The sequence below is a fragment of the Rhipicephalus sanguineus genome, chromosome 2 (assembly GCF_013339695.2).
Source record: "Rhipicephalus sanguineus isolate Rsan-2018 chromosome 2, BIME_Rsan_1.4, whole genome shotgun sequence".
Taxonomy (NCBI): domain Eukaryota; kingdom Metazoa; phylum Arthropoda; class Arachnida; order Ixodida; family Ixodidae; genus Rhipicephalus; species Rhipicephalus sanguineus.
Genome location: NC_051177.1, coordinates 28170983 through 28193677, shown reverse-complemented (window position 1 = coordinate 28193677; position 22695 = coordinate 28170983). Strand labels below are relative to the sequence as shown.

Here is a 22695-nt window from a genome sequence, read left to right as displayed (position 1 = left end):
AATAAATTCCAATATTAGAGCACGCGCAACTTATATATGACTATTTTGCGCATCTGCATCTGAAAGCGGGAGCGAGCCATGGTGCGCCTATTGAACTGTCGTTAGCTGGGTGATTAAACGTGCATTTGCGACAGCATCGCTGTGTTTACAAAATGCCTGCGACTCCAGCAAACGGGTGCGCTAACGGCTTTGTTACTACGAAGAGTGGTAAACAAGCGAGAAGATGCATACGACAGGCTCTTTTGTTTGGTATGTGAACCTCTTCTTTAATGCTGCATTCTTACCCTTAATTATATGTGACATGTGACGCGTGCGTTCAGAAAACACAATACCTCAAACGCGTATTTCTACGCACCTTTTTGAAACCAATACTTTGTATATGTGATAGCGAGGTTAAAGTAACCGTGAAGTCCATTAACGGATGTCGTTTCGTTGCAGGAAGCTTGCAGGAACCCCTCCCTGTAAACAACATGTTTACACGGTTTAGAGACAGAATGCCGGAACGCATATTAAATGCGTTACAGAAGTCAGTTGCATTAATCAGCACTGAACATCAGGGGCGTAACCAGGGGGGGGGGGTGTGGTTGGGGGGGTTCAACCCCCCCCCCCCGATATTTTTCTGTTTTGCTTGCGTATATATACACGCGCACATACAAATGATGATGAATCAACTTTTATTAAGCCCAACTGTGTTAGTAGTGCACGCAGGCACCAGACGGGGCGGTTCCCTAGTTTCGGGACCCGTATATCTAGCAGCTCCTGGCCCCTATCCGTCAGTGCAAGCTGAGTCGGTAGGGCGGGGCTGGATAACAAGGTCTCCCATCGCTCAAGGGGTTGGGGATTGGGGGTGTTGGGGGGAAGGGAAGGAGGGGGGTTTTTTAGTTCTGTGCACTCTGTCAAGATGTGCGGCAGGGTGCCATTCTTGCTCTTGCAAAACGAACAGAGCGTGTCGTGTTCCGCAGGGTACATGCGGTTCATCAGTACAGGATGCGCAAGCGATCCCGCCTGCGCTCGACGCAGTATCGTCTGTTGTTGCCTGGTCAGTTCGGGGTGCGGCTCTGGCAGTCTGCACCTTTCCTCTCGGTACATCCGGGTAATGTCCCGAAAGCTGGTAACCGGGTGCGGTAGCTCTTCCGGCTCATGCTCGGCCCGGAGTGACATTTCTCGGGCATGATAGTCGGCAATGGTGTTGCCTGCTACCTGCGAGTGAGCCGGGACCTACACGAGCTCTACGGCTCTTCCCGGAGGCTTGCACTTGGATAGAATGGCTCGGGCCGCGGATGAGATTACCCCCCTGCGGAAGCTTCCGTAGGCTGTCTTCGAGTCAGTGACCACGGTGGCCACGGCCGCTTCCTCGGCAACTGCGGGGTCTATTTGTATGTGCGGGGTGACAGGCTGATCGTCAGCGCATCCCCGCACATACAAACGCACGCACGAACATACATAAAGTATGGTTGAACCCCCCCCCCCCCCCCCCGAAAACCCGAAAAAAATTTCTGTCTACGCCCCTGCTGAACATCGGCTTCCATGTGGTGTGGGATTTATTGAAATATGAGCCGGTGTTTCGTAGCGACGCCTTTTCTTATGCTAATGCCTTTTCCTTCCTTTTCGAGCGTGATTAGTGGTCACAGTGCTGTACGGTCTGCTCACGTTATCAACGTCAATAGCCTGCCACGAGCGGTGCATGATAAGACTATAGTTATATAACCAGACATGCCGAATCTACAGAAGAGCGGCCACTGTTGAAAAAAGAGTCCTTAATTGCATGTAAGATCGAAGGAGCGCAAACAACAGAGAAGGAAGTTAGCGAATCACAACAATTAGATAAGCCCCTGTTTAACTTGTGTCCCTGTTGTTTGCTATCATTCAATGCAGATGTGTTGTAAAGAAACACTTCGTTAAGGCGTGCAAACCCTGACACAATTAAGAGGAGAGACTACTCAACTCTGTTGTCCGTGTGAGGTATACCTTCTTTCGTGATGAATCGAACAAGCGCAACTTTCCGTCGTTGTATAGATCAGAGAGCGCTAGCTGTGAAGCGGCTCTCATTTAATGTCGCGAACGTCGGCCGCTAGGGTACCAATAAAGTTGAAACGATGGAACATCATTCATCTCATGCAGAAGACTTCCAGAAATCTGAAATGTCACGGCGATATGTTTGTCATAATAATAATAATAATAATAATAATAATAATAATAATAATAATAATAATAATAATAATAATAATAATAATAATAATAATAATAATAATAATAATAATAATAATTGTTCGGGGTCTTACGCCCCAAAATCACGATATTGTTACGAGGGCAGCCGTAGTGGAGGGCTCCGAAAACTTCCACCGCCTGGTGTTCTTTAACGTGCACCTAAATCTAAGTTCGCGAGCCTCTAGCATTTCGCCTCCATCGAAGTGCGGCCGCCACGGCCGGGATTCGATCCCGCGACCTTCGGTGTACTTCGGGTAAGCAGTCCAGCACCATAACCACTACCACCACGGCGGGTGGCGAAATGGGCGGAAGCCCAATTCTAGCCTCGTGCTCTCACGCGCGCGTTGCGTCTCCCATCTAGCCCTGCCATGGCCCAACTTGAGCATCGCCGTTGCGCATAGCCGTGTAGAAGAGTGATAGAATCAGGGCTTAATGTCGGGGGGGGGGGGGGGGACGCTCCCTCCCCTCCATATTTTAAGAAGGGGCTCCCCCCCCCCCCCCCCTTTCAGCAGGTCACCTGATGCCCTGCGGCACTCATCTCACAAGCGCTGCAGTTGATTTTTTGCCAATGGTGTTTCGTGTTGGGAAATTACAACCCTTTTGAGTTGTGCCTGAGGTTTTTAATGCAATGAGTCAACTGATTGTTTTTGCGCTGCAGCTTTTACATCCTGAGTTATTTTTGAAAATCATACCCAAAATGCCACTTTTTTATTGCGTGATTGGAACAACATTCATAAGAATTTGTTAAATTGTAGGGATAGTTGGCTTCGAACTGTGACCGTCCGTAACAGAACTTCTGTGGTCTGTTAGGGTTGTGACGAAACTGACTCACAGCATAACACGTTATATATATATATATATTTATTTATTTATAAGTCACCGCCCTATGAGGCCCCCCCCCCCCCTCCAATGAATGCAAGGCCGTATACACGGTGGGTATAATCGAACGACAGCTACGAAACGAAGCGCGTAGTCATATCTATACCTGGAAGGTTGTCACGGAAGCACGGTTGGTTCGCTGTCACGTGCACCCTTCCCATCCCTTCTTCTCCTTCTACTTGACTGCATCTAGATTTGCGCAGGAACAGATTAATCAGCGTCATTGTCCAAGTACTCGGTATCATGTGACACGACGTTGGCGCAATGAGTTGTCCGGGCCTCCAGCTTCTTGCCTACACGTGCGGTCTCGCTGCGGCATGGAGTAAGCGGCTTACGTTTCATACTACGTCATTACCGGAGGAATATGACGGCTCGAATATTTGTGATGAGTTTTGGTTGGTGTTTAGGGAGGCGGCTTGCTCTAATAGTCATGAATATTAGAAAAGTAATCTGTCCCCGTTACCTATTACCCCAGTATAGAATCGTATGATATCCTATACGAGATCTACATGATGTGGTACTTGTTAGATATGGATCATTTCATAGGTAACAGGCTGCACGCTTTCGTTTGCGAGGTAATGGAATACTTTATCATATACGGTGCGCTGGCGCGGACTTATACCGGATTACGCGTGGAATATATAAGAAAATCGGCCTCAAATTCCGTAGTCAAAGTTCTGTAGTTTGACAATAAATGTCACCAATGATAGCGGCATGTTGTAACGCAGCGCTCAACGATACTAAGAACTTGTTGCGGATGTAAGTCAAAGAAAAGGCGACGGTATTCTTTTCCAGCCCGTGTGAGAGCACGGCTCTGCGGCACAGGGAATGGAGCACGGGAATCAGGAAAGATTAGAAATAGCAATGACCGACTGCGTAGACGTGGCGGAAGCGTCATAGCTACAAACACGCTAATATGCCGTTTTCTTTCTCTCTCTTGAATTAGAAATGAGCCGTGCAATGTAAGAGCGCTTCTAACGCGTCTCATTTATACATCTGAATCTGTGTTAGTAACTTAGAGAGAGTATGGTTGAATTTGACGATATCGACTTTTGTAGAGACTTCGGATTCATTTTGACCTCATGCGTTTCACCCAATTTGCTGTATACACGAGCGTTTTTATACAGTATGCGGTCGTTAAGATAGCTTGGCGTGTCTATAGCGATCTTAACAACCCCTACTGAACATATTTTTTCCTTCTCCCTCTTTTTTATGGTGAATTAAAGCCTCAGATGGCTCATCAGATGCGAAAACTGACCGTCGGCGTCGACCATCGTCTCGCGGCGTCGGCGTCAACACGAGTGATGCAAAAAATACTCCCGTGATGACGTCATCACGACATCACAGACACCAAAATTTGTGACATCATCGTGACGTCACAAATTTTGATGATGATGACGTCACACGATCATATGACATCGTTTCTTGGTCAAAGGTGGGCCGATCATGGAGGCAGTGCAAAACCACCTTAGGTGCGCGAGAGCTTTAGGAGGGGGGCGGGGGAGGATCGACTGGGAAGAAAAAGATGGCTTTCGCCTTCGAGTCGTCTTAGGCGATTGCATAAGCGACCCTACGAGTTTTTTTGTTTTTTTTCGGAGTTCCTCTCTTGTCCTCCAACCCTTCCGTCGCTGAGAGAGAGCGATGAAAGTGCGTACATACACGGTGCTAAGGAAAGCAGTAGCTGCCTTGACAAACACAAGTCTGCTTGTCGAAACGTTGGTTCCACCTCCAGTTCAAGGATTTTTCATCCAGTACCTCAGTTAGGACATAAAGGAAATCGGAGGTGAGATAACTGGTACTGGACAATCTCAACACTTAAGAGCGAACAGGAAACGCAGACGGGCAGCACCGACTCGCAAGTGAAGCATTATATCGGCGCTCTTTGTGTGATGCATCCCCATTGGCTCGGCACACGTTTTGGCGCAGAAATTTCAACATTATGCTTTCCAAGCGCTCCCATTCGCCCAGTTCAGCACCGTGGCTATCGCAAGGGTTTGTACAACGGAAAAATCCTTTCGCTTTGTTGTCTTTTTCTAGGAAGCATTCTATGGGACGAAATCTGGGGTTTCGCAAGCAGGTTTTCGGCCAGCATAAGTAAGTAAGTAAGTAAATAACTAAATAAATAAATAAATAAATAAATATGAAGAAAACGAAAGAAATAAACGATTTTCCATCTGTAATTGTGAATAAGGAACCTCTAGTGATGTAAAGTAGGGCATACAATATACATACCGTATGAAACTGTAATCAAGACGAAATATACAACAGAAAACTAATTAATTTAAACAAGTAAAGGCAGAGTTCACGTGAAGCCTACCGTATTTACTCGCGTAGTAGCAGCATCGGCTAATGTTGTTTACTGCGGATTAATGTTGACTATCTGCTCTTATAAGGTTGTAAATTAATACAAACGTACTGTACTATACATATGCCTGACTTCGCAATATGCTTCGCACATAACACGACACTACACGATCGACATTTCTTTTTTATGGGAGTAGTTATAGTTAGGTAAAGAAAATGTGACACCTGCCGCCCATAAAGGTATAGTACTGCTCAGCTCCACAGGGAAGGGAGTGGAGGGGTAGATAAAACAATAGAAAATGGGGGAGTTTAGATAATTGGACTAACGTGAGGAGCGAGCATCTGCCCGTCCGCCACCTTCATCGACCAAGAGACGGTTTGCCTTGGGAGAAATCCCCGCAAATTTTTGTAGTTTGCTGACGCGGCCTGCAGCTCTCGCTGGCTTGCATAGATGTCGTGAAATAGGTGTATGGAGAAGAAAAACTGACGGGGTCCCTTATGCATTCGCCTAAGATGACTCGATAGCGAGAGCCATCTTCTTTTGCTTGTCAGTCGATGTACTAATCTCTCTCTATCTCCCCCCTCTGAAAGGTTTCTGCACCTTACCTGGTTTTACACTGCCTCCGGGATCGGTCCGCCTTTGATCAAGTGACGTCACTATGTGACGTCATCGCGTGATGATGATTTTTTTGCGTCACTCGTGTTGACGCCGCCGACGGTCAATTTTCGCGTCTGATGAGGCTTTCGCCTTAATAACAAGCATTGATGAGCCAGTTGGTACATGAGTGCGAATCAAACAGCGCTAAAAAATGCAGAAAAAAAAAGAAAGAAAACGAAGACCCTTTTCTGTCCGTCCCATTTTTCAGCGCTGTTCAGTGTATCGACGCTAAACCCCCGTGGCTAGGGTATTGTTAATGTAGCTCGCGAGGAAAGAAAGAAAGAGAGGGAGAGAGCGAGGAGCGACTTGGGCACGGCGCGACCAGCGCCACGCTACCGGCGCGGCGCCGAGTACGCCGCGCTCGCTCCGGAAGGCAGCGTGCAGACTAGCGCAACGAGTCAAAGCGGGTCGGCGCGACTCTGGCGCGCGTCGCCGACTCCCGTGTGCCGACACGTGACATGTCTGCGATGTGCCTCCTCGGGTAGCTGCCCGCGTTGCCTTCCTCGCATGGCCCTGCTTCGCACCTGTTGCTGCTGGCTGTCGGTGCGCAAGGGAAGCTTCGCATGCGGCATCTACACGCTCGTGAGTGCACTCACACTTGAACGAGGTCCTGACGTTGATTCATTTGATCGAATTCCAGTTGCGCGCTTATATTTACAGTGCGTCTAATCTTGACTTAGTACATATGCAGTACTCACGTATTGAGAGAGAGAGAGAAAGAAAAAAAAAACGTTTATCGAAAGAATGGCTAAAAACGCAAAAAATGCTGGCCTCAGTAATGTACGTACTTTCGTTATCACCGTCTACAGTTCTTGTCATATCGGCGTAATTTTGACTCGAATATTGACACCAGAAGATGTATAAACAGAACAGTCGTTGTACAAAAAAAGAAAAGAATGTCGCGCTTCAATTCGCGAGTGCTGTACATTGTTAGTATTCTTACGTAATTTGTTTTGTTTCGTGCTATACCCTTGTTATATCAATTATTGTGTATTGGCGTTCTAGCCCACCATGGCTGCTTAGTGGCTAAGCTTATTAGAGCTTGCACCGCGAGTACAACGCATTCATATGGCTCAAATATATTCACTTTCTGCAAGCATGCCTGCTCAGCTCAGTGGTTAAGACACTCGCTTTCAAGAACACAAGAAAGACACGAGACGGAAAAAAAAGGAACGTACATCACACACGCTAACGCGCCTTTTAGTCTCGTGCCTTTCTCCACTGCTGACCCGAAGGTCGCGGGATCGAATCCCGGCCTCAGCGGCCGCATTTTTGGTGGAGGCGGAGATGCTTGAGGCCCGTGCACTTACATTTAGGTGCATGTTAAAGAACCCCAGGTAGTCGAAATTTCCGGAGCCCTCCCCTACGGCGTCCTTCATAATCATATGGTGGGTTTGGGACGTTAAACCCCAGCAATTATTATTATTATTATTATTATTATTATTATTATTATTATTATTATTATTATTATTATTATTATTATTATGATAGTCTTGTGCCTTTATTGTATTCTAAGATTTTATAATATTGTAGTATTAACTAGAGCCCACCTATTCATCTCATTGCGGCTAAGGCATCGTGCTGCTGAGCTCGAGGATGTGCGTTCGATTCCCGGCTGCTGCGGCCGAACTTCTTAGATGAGGCGTAACATATATATATATATATATATATATATATTATATATATATATATATATATATATATATATATAATATATATATATATATATATATATATATATGACGTGTACTTAGATTTAGGTGTGCGTTAAAACACCCAAAGTGGTCAATGTTAAACAGTCTTTTTCCCACTGCGGCGTCTATCATTATCATATTGAAATTTCGGCACATAGAACACAAGAATTCGTGCATTTAAAGCCGTGTCGCAGAGCTTATTGGAATACGCCGCCAGTTGAAATCGTGCCGATATGGAAGAGTTCAGATGATGACAGCCAGAGGGGGAGGGGGTCGCGTCTATTTTTATATTCAACGAAACTTTTATGTGGCATTGAAAAGTTCGTCATTACTTAAGAAGAGAGCCTTCCTTTTCTTTTTTTGAGTACATGCCTTTGTTTGTTTTTGTTTTTTAGTGCAAAAGAAATTTCTGAGACAAGGCGGAAAATACGGCCAGCACAGTTGCACGATGTTAAAACGTTAAAGCAATGAGGGAGTCTAAAATCAGCAAATATAATTTTCTGTGCATGCTTTCGTACATTTACTCCTAGTTTTCGGAAATTTTTTTTAATGGAGACGCCGCAGTGCTACAGCGGTTGCGGTGCTCGGCTGCTGGCCCGAAAAAGGAAAATGAAGTAAACTGAGCTGTCTGCGCAAGCTCTGAACACGAATGGCAACCTCGTCATTTGAATAAGACGCTGTAAATGGTTTCAAATTGTGGTTACAGCGCAAGGGAGGACACGGGACGAAGAGACCAACGAAGACGAGCGCTGACTTCCAAGTATAGTTTTATTGTGAAGCGCAAGCAATTTATGAAAAACGACACTTGCGACAAAAGACACCCTCCTCCGAAACACGAAGCCAACATGAGCAAGCACTCTAAAACGGCAAGGCAGGAACAGCCCTGTCAAGAAGAACAAGAGCGCGTGTGTTGGTGCAAGAAAGCACGTTCCTTATCAGTTAAACCTATCGAAGGCTTACTAACAGAGCCACCTTCAGCGATTGCTGCAGCTTCTATGATGAGCCTTGTGTTCTCGTTAGGAAGCTTTGCTAGTGCAGCCGTCTTTTCAAAGAACAGAATACAGCCACATTGTGCGCAGTGCACACCAAGAAAGCCCACGCTGACTTTCATCACTTTGTTGCTGTGTTCCTGCAGTCGGATGTTCTACTATACCTGCCTGCCGTACGTGGGACATACCGCAAGGCAGGGGTATCTTGTACACGCCTTGTAACAGATACCCCTGTCAAAAAATTGGGGGACGCTTAAGCTTCGCCTTTAAGAGTTGAACCCGATAGCGATATCCTGCCCCTAGTGCTCATTTGGAACACTAGGAGTGGTTAACAGAATGCGAGCAATAAGGTGTGTGTCTTATGTAATGGGTAGCGTGCTTTAAACCAGGAGCAATTATGCGCGAGAACCTTTTTCGAAGCTGCGATGCACTCACTACGTAGTCTTAAGGGAATACGCGCAGTAATGTGTGTGCCTTTTGTAATGGGTGGCTGTCTTTAAACCACAAAGTCGTTATGATATTGACGTGGTGTGACGCCCGATGGCAATGTACGCTTGTACCACGCAATATTACTGCGATATTACATCTCCTACTGTGACACCTGTATACAGGACGCGTATTTTTGGGTACCAAGAAAGTTACTTTCAGTGCAGCTTCAAGCAGAGGCGTGGCTGTGTGGTAGAACACCTGCTTGCCACGCAGACGGCCTGGGTTCGATTCTCACTCGGACCTAACGTTTTTATTATTTATTTTATTTGCAGCTTTTTCGGTCACGGACAAGATGATGATTTTTCGCTCACAACCAACGGTGCCGACGGCGGAATTTCTGCGATACGAGCTCTTTAACGCTATCGCGTTAAAACTGGGTACAGGTATAGTACAGGTGTAGTAGAACCTGTCAAAACGGGTATACTAGCGAAGCATCCTAGCGAGAATACGAGACTCATCATAGAGGCGGCAGCAATCGCTGTAGGTGGCTCTGTTAGTAAGCCTTAAATAGCTTTAACTGATAAGGAACTCGCTTTCTTGCACACGCTCTTATTCTTCTTGACAGGGCTGTTCCTGCCTTGTTGTTTTAAAGTGCTTGCTCATGTTGGCTTCGTGTTTAGCAGGGGGGTGTCATTTATCGCATGCGTCGTTTTTCACAAATTGCTTGTTCTTCACAATAAAAGCTTACTTGGAAGTCAGCGCTCGTCTTCGTTGGTCTCTTTGTCCCGTGTCTTCCCTTGCGCTGTAATCACAATTTGAAATGGAATACCAACTAGCCCGTACTCAGACCTTGCTTCTGTAAATGGGTTTTTCCCTCTCTGGAATTTTTTCTATGCATACTTTACTGTATGGTAAACACACACCAAAGTATGGGCACCTTTTTAGTATTGTTACTTTAAATATTAGCGCATTTGATAAACAATACATTTGACAGTTTTTTCGTGCGATTAAAAAAAGCGCCAGGCCTGCGCGGAAAGCGCAGCACAGTCACAGCGAAAGCTGGAAGAGCGGCATTTCTAGAGCCCGTTATAAACTCTCTTGTGGCTACTAATACTAGCACACTAGCCACAAATCATAATTTTTGTGAAGTTGGGAAGCACCCACCACGACATTACTCGTCATTCTGCGGAGAAGCGAGGTATACCATCTGTAAGGCATTATGTGCAGTGTCTTTATGCGACTGCTGATGACGATGAAGAATTATGGCTGAGCCCTTTGTAATGGGTTGGAAGCTTTAAAGGACCCACTAGTTACGTAATTCGCATTGTGTGACGCCTGGTCGTTATTTCACTCTCCCACCACGCTTTATTGAGACCCTGAGTAAATGGATCATGTGAGCTTTATGGGCTTCCTTGGCAACCAAAAGAAGTGCACTTGCGAGGAACCCACTACGCTATAAATCATCATAATTTTTGTGAAGTAGGGAAGCAGCCACTATGCAATTTTTCGTCATTCTGCGGAGAACCGTTGTACCTGCTAAACGCATCTAAGGCATTATGTGCACTTTGTTGATGCTGTGGCTGATGACGATGAAGAATTATGGCAGAGCCCTTTGTAATGGGTTGGAAGCATTCAACAACCCACTCTTTGCGCGATTCGCATTGTGTGACGCCTGGTTACAGAATTCGCGTTGCGTGACGCTTGGTTGTTATTTTACTCTTGTACCACGCTACATTACATATGTTAATGTGGTTCCTTCTCGACATGAAGCCTGTATTGGGTGTTTTTGCAAAGCAGTTTCAAGCACCGGCATGGCTCTGAGGTAGAATACTGGGCTTCCACGCAGAGGGCCCAGGTTCGAACCTAGTTCCATCTTGGAAATTTTTTCTTATTTCGAGCGATGGTGGTTACGGACACCGGCGGCGGCGGCGGACAACTACGGCGCCAAAAAACTGCCCTTGTTGTGACCTCATAACAGCTTTCGCTGCAAAAAGGCATTATCACGTCCTATCGTGCCCGGAATGTGCCATATAGTTGTATCCTACATATATATTCAGTTCTCTGTTGTGTGTACAAATGAGTTGCATTAGATTGTTAGGGGAGCAAAAAAGGAAAAGTAAATGGCCTGTTTTATAGAATGTCGCGCCACTCAAACGTCAGGTTGAAAAAGAGCTTGCGTTTGAGCATGAAATAATAAGCAACGTCTAGTGGTACAAAAGAAACACAGGTGCTTTTTGGTCTTATAAAATATACAGAAGCGTGACTAGATCTAATTACAGTGGCGAAGTAGTTATGACACTCTCCTGTTGCACACAAATGTGTTGGTGGTCGTATTCTGATGAAGACGAATGAAAACACTCAGCAATTAAATTTAATTAAGCGTGCATGGAGGAGATGTGGCGCAATATGATCCACAGCGTTCCGCGGCATTCCTTTCAGGTTCACAGCTTTTTGAGGCTATGAAAATGGTCTGTTAACCAATCAACCATTTAAGTTATCTTTCTTGTTTGTCGTGTGTAGTTAATATTTACATAAGATAGCTAGCTGCTAACTATCTTATGTAAGACATAAGTCTTACATAAGATAGTTAGCTGTAAGAGTACGAATGCAAGTTAATCTAATACTTTTTGTTAAGAGGCGTCAGCGTGGCGCTTGGTGTCCAATTTATAATGCTGCCAAATGTCTGGCTTACTGCGCAGTGTCACATCCATCTTAAATATGCTCGCCTTTGAAGCAAGTGTTTCTGTTAAAGGATTGTTTCGGTTTTTTCCACTTTCAAGTATACACCACATAAGCCCATTCTGAGGAGGCGTACTGCTTTTCGAGAAATCATCGCTCCCATCGAAGTAACTTTCACGCAGACTGTATTACTAAAACACGAATGACAGCTAAGTGCTCTGGTGCACTCATCATGTCGGCGCTTCACTTAAGCTTGGGTTTCGCCTTTTTTGTTTGTTTGTTTTAACAGCAAGTGTTCGGGAGGAGGGCCAGACGCGCGTCTGGTTTGCTATCCTACGCTGGGGGAACGGAATTAAGGGATTAAAAATGGGCGAGCGCATGGAAATCTCTTCTTCGATGTAGCCGATAATCTTCGGGCGTGCGCACAGTGGGTCAGGGAACATTTCTTTAAACATCATTTCGTAGAGCACGTACGGTTCGTCGTCATCGCTGCTGCTACTACTGTCAGAACTCGTGCTCTCGCTATCGCTCAGAGCAAGAAGCAAACTAGAAGCTCGCCCAGCAGAGTCAAACAACGCCATTTTAAGAATGTAAACAAGTGCACAGGGTGATCAGACACCGCCTTAAACACGCTGAAGACAACCGAGTTGCCCGACTATACCGGAAATGACGTCACCGCGTTGCCGGAGTTCCGGCGAAATCCACCTCTGCAAGACGGAGCAATTCGGAACGCTCCGTTCGGAGTGGGTTGCTCCGAATCTGCCAGTGGAAAACGCGAACTTGCTCCGAATCGACCAGTGGAACGCAGATTCTCGAACGCGGAGCAAGAATACTTGCTCCGGCTCGACCAGTGGAATTCGCCATAGGGATTAAAAATAGAAAGAATGGAGCATACAAAAAATCTGCGTGAAGTTGAACATCACTGCCGCGTTCCATGCACGCCGAAAAAAAAAAAATGTGGCAGCTACGCAGTAGTGGTGCGAAGACTGAGGAAGCAGCGGAGCTGGTGGCGTTGCCCTCCTCCTCACCCTCACTTCCCTTTCCCACATCATGCTATATTATACTATATATGGCTATGGTTGCTCTCTTTTTTCTATCTCTTTCTGTGTCTGTTTTTTTCTGTCTCTCTCTCTCTGTACTCGTTTTCTCGTTCATCAGAGTTATTTCATCCCACGCCGGACACATCGGCGCACGTGTTCTGGGTGCGAAGCAGAAGAGGAAGAATAGGACGAAGAGAGCGCGTGCCGGATCGTGATGATGATAGTTTTCTAGTGTCGCCACACGGCATAACGAAATGCTTACCAGCTCCGCTTTAAAAAAGATTTGTTCGTTCGCATCTTTACAACTTGGTAGTTCGGGGTTTGATAAACAATCATATAGGGTTACTATCGAATTTCTAAGAGGATTATTTCAAGATTTTGTTGCGTCTTGTTTCGTGACTCAAAGCGCACCGAGACGCACAAAACGACGCAGGCGGCCTACACTGTTTGGAGAGAATTTCGACGCACAGTTACACTTGAGATACATACTCCTTAACTCCACGTCATGAGTTGTTTATCTCTGAACGCAGATCTCAAAAAACCTAGCTACTTGTTACGGTTAGCCTGGAACTGCTTGTTATCTGGGGGATGCACTCGGGCGTCCGCTTGAACTGCACGCTTTAGTGAAATTGCGTCTCGCACACAACATCCGGGTATCGGAACCGAGCACTGCGCCTTGGCTAACTGGAATCACCGTGTTTAATGGGCGTAGTGTTTACTGCAGCGGTGACAACAACGCACGTGCGGGGAAAGAGAGAGAGAGAGAAATAGAAGGTAACGGCGTAGAATTTTTATGAAGGAAGGAGTGAACGACCTTGTCGTTGCAAGCAACTAATCAGCCGTTGTTCACGAACACTGTGAGTACGGAGCGAGCAAAAGACGGCAAGACGACGCTGTTAAAACAGGCCGGTCGGTTTGAAGCGATACTAAAAAGGGATGCGAAGTAAGCCTACATTGGTAGAGTTCTGCGCTAAAACCTTCTCCGCCTTTCGGTGGAAAAAGTTCGGGCGACGATATGGGCTTGCACTTTGTTTTCGCGTATATATGTAGTTACAGAGACTCGGTCAGATTCTGCCCTGTTTTATGACGTCACGGTTAGGTTAGGGTGTGTGTGAAGTTGAGTGCAGCGTCAACAGCAACGCGTTTATGTTATTAACCTCGTTCATTTTGGAAAGTGAGCTTCCGTGAACACTACGGTTGGTATGCTTGCAAAATTAAACACACAATCTACAGATATCATTTAACCTACTGGTTTTATTTAGCACCCGTTTAAAGTTTAAAGCAAACTAACCAATTACTCGGGGATACTTTTAAGATATCGAGTTCGTAGTGGTAATAAAAGGTTTAGTCTGGTGCTCTTATGAAGGAAGTAGTTTTTTTTGTGTGTATTCAGGGAATGATATCTTTTATATAGTCTCTTGGAACAGTAGTAGAACGCCCTCAGCGTTCCTGGCACTTTGCGAACATGCCCTGGAAGTGTCATTTCTGGGACGATTCGGTCTCGATTGCTGATCCGAAGGTCGCGGGATCGAATTCCCGGCCGCGGCTGCCGCATTTCGACGGAGACGAACTGCTAGAGGCCCGTGTACTTAGACTTAGGTGCACGCTAAAGAACCCAAGGTGGTCGAAATTACCGGAGCCGTCCACTACGGCGTCCCTCATAATCATATCGTGGTTTTGGGACGTAAAACCCCGGCACTTATTATTATTATTATTATTATTATTATTATTATTATTATTATTATTATTATTATTATTATTATTATTATATTATTATTATTATTATTATTATTATTATTATTATTATCTGAACCACCTCTCTCCAAAACTCTTTCATCTTCGAATTCGCCGCCAGCTGACGTAGACACGTCCGAGCGTGGCAGTGTGATGCCTGCGACAGCCTCTTATGCAGCGGTGACTGAGGGGGAAAGAAAGAAGAAACCCGCCTCTTTTGGAGCTATGACAACATCGAATATATCTGTAGCTCAACGGCCACAACGGCCACAACGGCCAAAGGCCATTTTTGTTACGAAGCTGAGCCCGGACACCACTGTTGCTGACATCAAAAAACATATTGCTTCATTCGATCTGTCTCCCATCTCCTGCCGGCGACTTCAAACCAAATTTCAGTCCTATTCTTCGTTCTACATCGAAGTCGACAAGGAAACACTACAACGCCTGAATGACCCTTCGATGTGGCCCCTCGGATGCCTCTTCAAGCCATTTCGTGGGGAGCTGCGCGATGACATGCTTCATCCCTCTGAGCAAGTGACTGGAATCGAAAGTGCCGTGTAACGTAGACATATTCTACCAAATGCTCGTGGTCTACGTACCAAGACACGAGAGTTTTTCTCTAATGTTCTTTCGTCTTCTTTTCCTATTATTGCTATTTCTGAAACCTGGCTAGGCACTGAAATTCCCTCATCTGACTTTTTCCCCCCCGACCTACGCCACCTTCCGCAGTGACCGAGATTTCAGTGAAACCAAGCAGAAAGGCGGTGGCGTGCTGATTGCCATTGACAATTCACTGAAATCCGTTAGACGGAAAGACCTAGAAACTATCGAAGAATCCATTTGGCTAGAAACCAGCCTTGAGCGCAGTGAAAAATTGTTGATTGGATGTTTCTATTTACCGCCCAGCATGTCCCCTGCCTCGTTTCATGATGTCATGTCTTCCATTGAACTTGTGGTATCTTCTCATAGTGGGCACAGAATTATTGTTCTTGGGGATTTCAATGCACCTGGAATTGACTGGAGCACGCTTACTTTTTCTCATTACAATCATTTCATAGAGAAAAAGTGCAGCCTGCTCCTTGGACTTTCTGGCGTTTAATTCCCTACTGCAACATAACTCAGTCGTCAATTCCAGTGGCAACGTCTTAGACCTGTGTGTGTCAAACGATCAACCCCTTGAAGGTTTCCCGCTCCGACATCTCTCTTGTACGTCCGGACAAATTCCACCCACCACTTAACGTAAGATTATCCGCATCAGCCGAAACAACGAGCTTCAGCAGTTACGTAAACAAATCTCCGAGATTTGCCTTCAAGCGAGGTGATTACACGGGCCTCTATCATCACTTGTCTACCGTTGAGTGGTCACAGGTTACTGACAAACCAAATGTTGATGAGCAGGTTGATCGGTTTACGGAGCTTGTACTGAGCAGCATGCGTAATTTTATTCCCCAGTATACACCTAAACAACGTAAATATCCCCACTGGTTCTCATCTGAACTTATCAGTGCACTGAAGCATAAAGATCACGCACACAGGAAATCCAAATGTTCTCCATCCAGCGAGTGGAAGGAAGAGTTCAGCTTCCTTCGAACTCTCTCTAAACGCCTATACAAACGGGATCATAGTTCGTATATTGAATTCTTAGAAAAAAGCGCCTCTGACAGGCCGGCTGAGTTTTGGAAGTATGTACGTAAACGGTCCAGCAAAAGCGGAGAGTCCTTCAGACTACTGGACTCAAATGGGGTAGAAGTGCATGCCGTCGCTGACTGTTTTGCCACGCATTTCTCATCCGTTTATAAGGCCTCAGACTCTAGCACTGATATCAGACAACAGCCCAAGGCGGTTAGCTCATCCAGTGCTTTGTCGCTGGATGAAAATCTTATCTGCGAATGCATTAAGCGCTTAAAACCATCCTTATCATGTGGGCCAGATGGCATACCCTCCGCCATACTAAAAGCTTATGGTAGTATATTTGTCCCAGTACTAACTACGATATTTAATAACTGCCTGGACACTTCCACATTTCCAAGCATGTGGAAAACTGCTCGTGTTTTTCCAGTATTTAAGTCGGGCTCTAAAACAGATGCTTCTAATTATCGCCCGATTTCTCTACTATGTGCCACATCAAAGATCTTCGAGCTCGCTCTTCACGACATATTGTCTTTTAGTGTGAAAAACTCACTGATTTCTAATCAACATGGTTTTCTCGCTGGCCGCTCAACTACCACAAATCTTGCTAGTTTCATGACGCAGATCTCCACACCTATTTCTCAGAGAGGACAGGTTGACGTAATTTACTGTGACCTGAGCAAGGCTTTTGACGTAGTCAGCCACACGCTGATTATGATTAAACTTGCGCACTTTGATGTTGACTTGTCAGTTGTGAATCTCCTGCAGAGCTATCTGCTCAATAGATATTGTTATGTTGCCGTAAATGGCCAACGTCTTCTTTGTATAAGTGACTAGTGGGGTCCCTCAAGGGTCGGTATTAGGCCCACTCCTATTTTTAATTTACGTTAATGATGTTTCTTTTGCCATTCGTAATTCTTCTTTCCTCTTGTATGCCGATGACATCAAGATTTTTAAGGAAATTCATTCAGTTAACGACTGTCGCTTGCTGCAGTCAGACTTGCGCTCTTTTTCCGAATGGTGCGACGGTAATCACCTTTCTCTGAATACCTCGAAGACAAAATTCATGTCTATCACTCGCAAAACATCTAGCGTGTCATTTCAATACTCTGTCAATTCTGTGCCGTTATGCAAGGTTTATGAAATCAGTGATCTTGGTGTTGTTGTTGACAGCGCGTTAAACTTTTCTTCACGTTAAGCGTGCTGCTATGCGGGGCCTTCGTTCTCTCTGATGTGTTTGTAGAATATCTGGAGAATTCAGGTCTCCCATGGCCCTACACAAATTGTACACGGCAATATGTCTTCCGCAACTTGAGTATGCGTCCGTGATATGGAATGGCATTGCTCAATCCAGCGGTAACACCATTGAACGAGTCCAGAAAAAATTCCTCAGCATATATAACCATCGCTTTGCTAAAAATGACTCTGGATCTCGTTCAAGTACTGCTGAATTATTATCACTGCCATCACTTCACTGCCGACGAAATCGCTCTGATCTCTTATTTCTTTACAAGCTAGTCCACGGTATCATATCCTGCCCTGTACTTCTCAATTGTGTAAATTTTCGAATTCCGCGTAAGTTAACCAGAGAGAACAGACCGTTTCATGTACCCGCCTGCTTCTTCAAACACTCTACCGTTCACAGAATACAAAGTCTCTATAATGTTAATTTTTCTTGATCTTGACGTTTTTCATAGCCCACAATCATTGTTTTTATCCGAGATTTGCACTGTTTTGACATAGTGTGGCACAATGTACAAGTCTTCCCTTCTCAGTCTTTCCACATAGTTGTATATATGCAATCTAATTTTCTATGCCCCGTCAATATTTCTCGTGTTGTCTTATTTTACTCCTCCCCTTTTGTGTTCATTTCTCTTTGTCTACGTGTTTTTGCTATTTCTGAAAACTGTCTATATTGTATTGTTTATTTTTATTGTTTTTTTTTTTTTGCGTGCGCCAGCACAAAGACCTTACGGTTGTTCCTGGGCACGTCAAATAAATCATTGATTGATTGATTGATTGATTGATTATTATTTATTATTATTATTATTATTATATTATTATTATTATTATTATTATTATTATTATTATTATTATTATTATTATTATATTATTATTATTATTATTATTATTATTATTACAATTCACATGTTTTGACGCCTGGCGCGATTCTATACGCTTTTGCCGCAATTACATGCGTTAAGGAGATTGACTGCTTCTCAAGTACTAATCTACTGTAGCTTCGGTTCTCGGTGTATACCTGAACCTTGCCGTAAGGAAACGAACGACTGTGCCTGCAACTACGGCCGTTTCAAACTATCCTAGAATGCACACTGCAAGCGCAGTTGTTCAGTGCCCACTACGTCATAATTATTCCTTTTGCGAATCAGCGAAGGGCCCACTACTCGTCCGTAAGGCAACACGCGAACCTACGCAGCTGCTCACTTTGTTGGTGCTTTTGAAGCTGATGATGATTAACTATGTCTGAACGCTTTGTAGTGGGTGGGCCTTTAAAACACCGACTCGTTGCGTAATTCACATGTTTTGACGCCTGGCGCTACGCTTCTGTCACGCAATATAACATGCGTTAAAGAGACTCCTTCCACTACATGACATTCATATAGTGCTTTTTTCGGAAGCAGTTTCAAGCAGTAGCGTAGCTCTGTGGAAGTTGTGGACGACATTCATTTTCTGTCAGTGATGTTTTCAAATGAATATCTCTTTTCCGTAACCCGAAAGAAATTGAATAAAGACATATGTGATACAATTTTTCCGGTGCCTATGTCAAGTGGAGGCGAAGGAAAAGATGTATACTCAAGCGAGTTAAGAAAATGCAATTTCATCCAGGGGCGAAAACTTTCATTTAAAATTACGTTCGGATACTTTATCAGTACGGACCTTCTTGGAAGAAGGGGTTTTTTATATGCTGGGGGGTTCTCATTGTTTTAGCTATAGAAAACCAGAGACAATAGATCACGTGTATTTGCACTCTTGGGAAGGGGTGTACTTCTGGGATGTTTTACAGACAACGCTGAAGAAAGATTCACTGGGAATCAGGTTTTTACCGATAGAAAACGAGGAGGGGATGTCTTTTGACCTAATTATGCTTCTTGGCCTGCACTGTTTATGGCGGGCAAAAATGGCAAGATTTCACTGCTGCCCTGACAGACGACCTGTATGTGTGCTTTTTCGCGAGAGCATTGTACAGTACATAGGTGTGCTTAAACAACAAGACTTTGTTCCTGACTGGCTGGCCAGGGTTTAACCTCTGGCATACCTTAAAGGGACACTAAAGAGAAACAATGAATTGGTTTAGATTGATAAAGTGCGCTCGGAGAACTCTTGTGCAGTTTATTTCACCACCATAGGTTTATTATTAGAGGAGAAAACCAAGTTCAAAGTTTCATTTTTAAATTTCGCTCCGAACTTTGTAATTCGTAACGTAAAAGACTTCAAAGAGCATTTAACGTATTTTGTCGCCACTGGCTCGACGAAATTTCCACAAACTCGTTATGTCAAGTCTCTGGCCCCCTCAGAGGAAAATGTACTTCGATTTAACCGATTAGGAACTATGTAGGTCCAAGCAGGCGCCGTCAAAAATATGTGACGTCACGGCAAGTGGTGCGGGAATTCCAAGGTGGCGTCGCCACCTGTATTTTCTTTTTGCGCGTTTTCTCGCTTATTAGGCGTCTTTGCGCAGAAAGCGTGGTGTTTTTGGTATCGTGGAAGACTACTTTACCAATGCGAGAAAAATCGTTTTGCTCTTTAGTGTCCCTTTAAGGAATTTTAAGGAAAGGAAGTCCCATTTTTTCTTCTTGTTTTTTTTTTAGTTGGTTATCTTGACATTGTTGCAGTGATGTGTATTATTGTAAATGGTGTCTGTTATTGATGTATATGCAACGTTAATAAACCGGTACTAAAGAGAAAAAATAGCGTGGCTCTGTGGTAGAACACCTGCTTGCCACGCAGACGGCCTGTGTTAAATTCTCACTCGAACCGAATATTTTTATTATTCCTTTATGTTATTTGCAGCTTTCTCGATTTTTTGGTCACGGACAAGATGATGATTTTTCTTTGATAACCAGCGACGCCGACACCGATGCCGACGCCCACAACGGAATTTCTGCGAAACGAGTTCTTTGACACTGTCGCGTTAAAAAATGGCAATTAGAGTAACCATAGTCCGATGCAGAAAACGTGAGATCTGTCAGCTATATACATAAATGATTTTACACCACGCCACGCCCAGTATCATAGCTTTAATTGGTGCACTGATGTTGCACTGATGTTTAGGAAGAAAGATTACGAAAAGAGTCAGTGTGCGAAAATCCTTTACTTTCAAAAACTGTCTGGCTTCTTGCATACTAAACTTGTTTGCACGATCTAAGCAAGACAGACTTGGGAGCAGGGTGGCTGGCCGGAAGGATGCTTGCACCCGTGCTTCTTGTAAATTCGAGAAGGGTCTGTTGTCTAAGCCTGCAACGAGTTGACTGTAGTGTGTGTGTAGTCTCGTGGCTGTGACAAGCTATACATAGCGACACTACGAACACGGCGTTATGCCGTGTGTATACATAGAGCCTGACAACTGAACCGTGTACGCGCTCGTCGAGCTCAGCTCTTTGTCAGACACGCGTGCCTGAACTCCTAGCACGTCCTGTTTGGTGGTTTTCAAGGGCGTTCAAGTGTAACGGTGTTACTTCATTTTGTTTAGAATACGAATAGTGTGTGCTTTAATCGTACACTCGGCGTCAAAAGTTTAGGGGCCACTAGGTGTGAGAGAACTGTGAATTTCCCAGCAATTTGCGACTGTATTCAGTCGAACTGCACAGTACAGTTATCGGCGATTGATACGCGATACTCATAGCCCGTCGGTGAGAGTGACGGTGAGGGCGAGAGCGTTCGTGATACATGGTGGTGACTGCATCCTGTAGACAGCAGTTCAGTCTGTGGTACTTGGTGTCGCCCGCAGAGCGCTGCTTGCTATGGCTTCAAAACATTGCGCTCACGTGCGTATTGCGCGAAGCGGCTGGAGCTGGAGGGCGTGCGTTACGAAGGATTGCAGCTCTCCGCCGGCGCCACCGAGAACCACAGACTGAACGGCTCTCTACCGGAGGATGCAGTCGCCATGTGTCACGAACGCTCTCGCCCTCACCACCAGCAGCCACGCGCTACGAATATCGCGCTTCAGTTGCCGAACACTGCACATGTTGTTAGCGCGTTTTAGAACAGACTGAAAATCTAACTTCAAGGCTGCCTGCCGAAGCAGCGGGAATATTCAGCTTTCTCTTGTGTCTCATGGTCCCTAAACATTTGACGCTTGCTGCGTATGTGGAAGGTAAGGCATCATAGAATGCACAGTTCTGCTAAGTGGATGTGATCGCTAGCTTTGAAACAGATCAGTGGCGTAAATAATGGGGGGTTCAGGAGGATCCTGACTCAACTTATATTCAAGCTGGGGGGGGGGGGGGGGGGGGACACACGCTTTGCAAGTGTCCCACCTTGAGATGTGCCTTTCAAACATCATGCTTGAAATGCTTGAGAGTTAAGCATATACAGAGCACTCTCCTTAAAATCAACTCCGAAATCTGAAGCCCTTCCAATGAGTAGAAACGAAGCACAAGAGTGAAAGCTGTTTTTGGTGTCTAAGACGCACCGTAGAGGTCATGCTTTCTGAAATGATGCGGGTAACTTCTGACGTGCCGCAAATGTTTATTATGCTGGCCTTTGAAGCGCAAAGTAAGGAATCCCCAATCATCTACCATTCTTTATTCATGTCGATGACTTGGTGGAAGACACTGATAATGAAGTATGGATGCGATTGCTGGAGTATAATCGTGTCATTAAAAAAGATCACTGGTGAACATAAGCACGCTTTACAAGAAAGATTCCAGGGGTAAATCTTGGGAGGCTAACAGCATACACGATTAGAGCTGAAGTTAAAGAAAAGCTGTTCTTTTACGCATTATAACACAAAAAGAAGTGCTAGCCTTTTCATTTGATGGTTTAACCTGAATGACACATTAGCTAGAAATATGCTAGAGCTCATACCCCTGAGTTGGACTTAGAAACTGACTTTGCCAACTATTGGCTGCTCCGACTCATGCTTGTTTTCTTTTTAATTTATTTGAAAACACAATTTTAATTATTATATACTTAAAAATAAAACATATATTTATGAAAAAAAAATTACCGCCATAGCATCAAGATGTGTGTCTCCTTTTGAAGTTTTTTTTGGATTTAGGCCACTGAAACAGATTACTCGTGACTGATTGTGTTCGCACACTAGCTTCTACAACGCTTGCCCGCCACGGTGGTCTAGTGGTTATGGTGCTCGACTGCTGACCCGAAGGTCGCAGGATCGAGTCCCGGCCGCGGCGGCCGCGTTTTCGATGGAGGCGAAAATTCTTGAGGCCCGTACGGGAACTTAGGTTTAGTGGGCAGATTTTAAATAA

At 44.9% G+C, this 22695-nt stretch overlaps 1 protein-coding gene across 8 annotated transcripts in view; it reads left to right on the top strand.

The window, feature by feature from the left end:
- Positions 1-6401: 6401 nt before the first annotated feature.
- LOC119382611 (uncharacterized) overlaps positions 6402-22695 on the top strand; it is a 138934-nt gene continuing 122640 nt past the window's right edge. For all 8 annotated transcript variants that reach the window (XM_049412263.1, XM_049412268.1, XM_049412264.1 and 5 more), the window contains exon 1: positions 6402-6631. In XM_049412263.1, coding sequence (XP_049268220.1) covers positions 6557-6631 — 75 coding nt within the window. In that variant the 5' untranslated portion in view covers positions 6402-6556. The remainder of the gene's footprint in view (positions 6632-22695) is intronic.